At 42.1% G+C, this 1,602-nt stretch overlaps 1 protein-coding gene across 1 annotated transcript; it reads right to left on the reverse strand.

Moving 5' to 3' along the window:
• Nucleotides 1-1,000: 1,000 nt before the first annotated feature.
• Nucleotides 1,001-1,459, reverse strand: FA14DRAFT_182699 (uncharacterized protein; the record flags this gene model as incomplete). The annotated part of the gene is made up of 1 exon (XM_025501240.1): nucleotides 1,001-1,459. The coding sequence occupies one exon, from the start codon at nucleotides 1,457-1,459 to the stop codon at nucleotides 1,001-1,003; it is 459 nt and encodes a 152-aa protein (XP_025351781.1).
• Nucleotides 1,460-1,602: the final 143 nt, after the last annotated feature.

Below are 1,602 nucleotides of genomic sequence, written 5' to 3' on the forward strand. Positions count from 1 at the left end.
TGAATGAGATTGATGCCGGTTGGATGAGGTGTGATCATCGAATGAGAAGTGGATGATGCCGCTTGCGCGAGGACGCATATGAGATGGCGTTCATTCAATTTTCAAAGGATTTTACCGGTGCATCAATGGAAGACCTTGCTTGGTTAGGGATGCATGCCGGCGTTTGCACTTGCGAGCCTTTTTTGTGACGTGAAATGATGCCATGTTTGCTTGTATTTGAGTGCCACAATCATTGTCTTGTGAGAAATTTGTGATGGTAACTGAATGACAACTGGATTCTGAACGACAGGTGGATCTTGAATGTCAAGTGGATGACGATTGCGGGATGAGAAGTGATGACGATTGCGGGAAGAGAGGTGGATGACGGTTGCGGGAAGAGAAGTGAGTGTTGGTGGTAGAGATTATATGGAACGAGAAGTAGGTAATGCTGGCTGGATATGAAGTGATTCTCAAATGAGAAGTAGATCTTTTCTTTGATTTTTCTTTTGACTTTTTATTGATATTTTCTGTCTCTTTATATTTCTTTTTTGATCTTCTTTTCTTTTTTCTTCTTCTTTTTTTTCTTTTTTTCTTTTTCTTCTTCTTTTTTTCTTCTATTTTTATGCAGTTGCAAAGCAAGATATTGCTTCAGGGTGTGTGAGAGGAGGAGTGAGAATGGCAAAGAACGAGTTCTTTGATCCCAAGAAAGGATGGCGTAAGGATGAGAAAGCAAGTGTCGTGTAAGATGTTGCTTGCAAGGGTGATAATGTCGCCATTTTGATTGATGATCAAGTAATGCCCCTTGACCATGAAAGTTGTTTGTGAATTGAACTTTGGAACCGTTGAGTAATGGCAATGGCAAGTGCACCATTCCGGCTGATGTTTCAATTGTTCGGATGATACGTTCGAATTTTGATCTTGCATGCATCAGCAGAGGGAAGAGCGATGTATTCGACTGCTCTCCTTGATTTTTCGAAGACTCTCTCGAATTGTCCGGGGAAACATTTGGTTGATTTGGGCCCTATTCAGTCGTTTGTAGGAGAAGTGTGTGATGTTGATTGTACGATAGGTAAATCTCGAATAAGAAGAGGATGAATCTATAAGAGAGAAGTGGATTATACCAGTTGAATGAGGACACAGATGAGATGGCGAGCATCAATGGAAGACCTTGGCTGGCTAGGTTGTATGCTGGCGTTTGCACTTGTGAGGCTTTTTTTTGTGAAGTGAATTGATGCCATGTTTGCTTGTATTTGAATGTCAAAATCATTGTCTTGTGAGAAGTTTGTGATGCTGATTGGATGGCAAATGGGTCTTGAATGACAAGTGGATGATGATTGGAATGAGATTGGGTGGTGGGGGTTGCGGTCGATCCGAAAAGGCGGATTACATATAATGTACCTTTCATCCATTCTACTCCTTTTGGACCTTGTATGTGTACGCCTGGATTGTCGAGACGATCTGGTCTGAAAATCTTTGTCATATGCGGCGTGGTTGGATAATCGCTCCCATGCTACTGCATCTGACGAACGTTGAGTTGGGGAATCCGAAGCGAACTATCATGAACAATGTCGAGATTCGAATCGATCGAATTGGCGAGCAAAGGCGTTCCATGTCCATTACTGT

Source organism: Meira miltonrushii (genome assembly GCF_003144205.1).
Source record: "Meira miltonrushii strain MCA 3882 unplaced genomic scaffold FA14scaffold_7, whole genome shotgun sequence".
Lineage (NCBI taxonomy): Eukaryota > Fungi > Basidiomycota > Exobasidiomycetes > Exobasidiales > Brachybasidiaceae > Meira > Meira miltonrushii.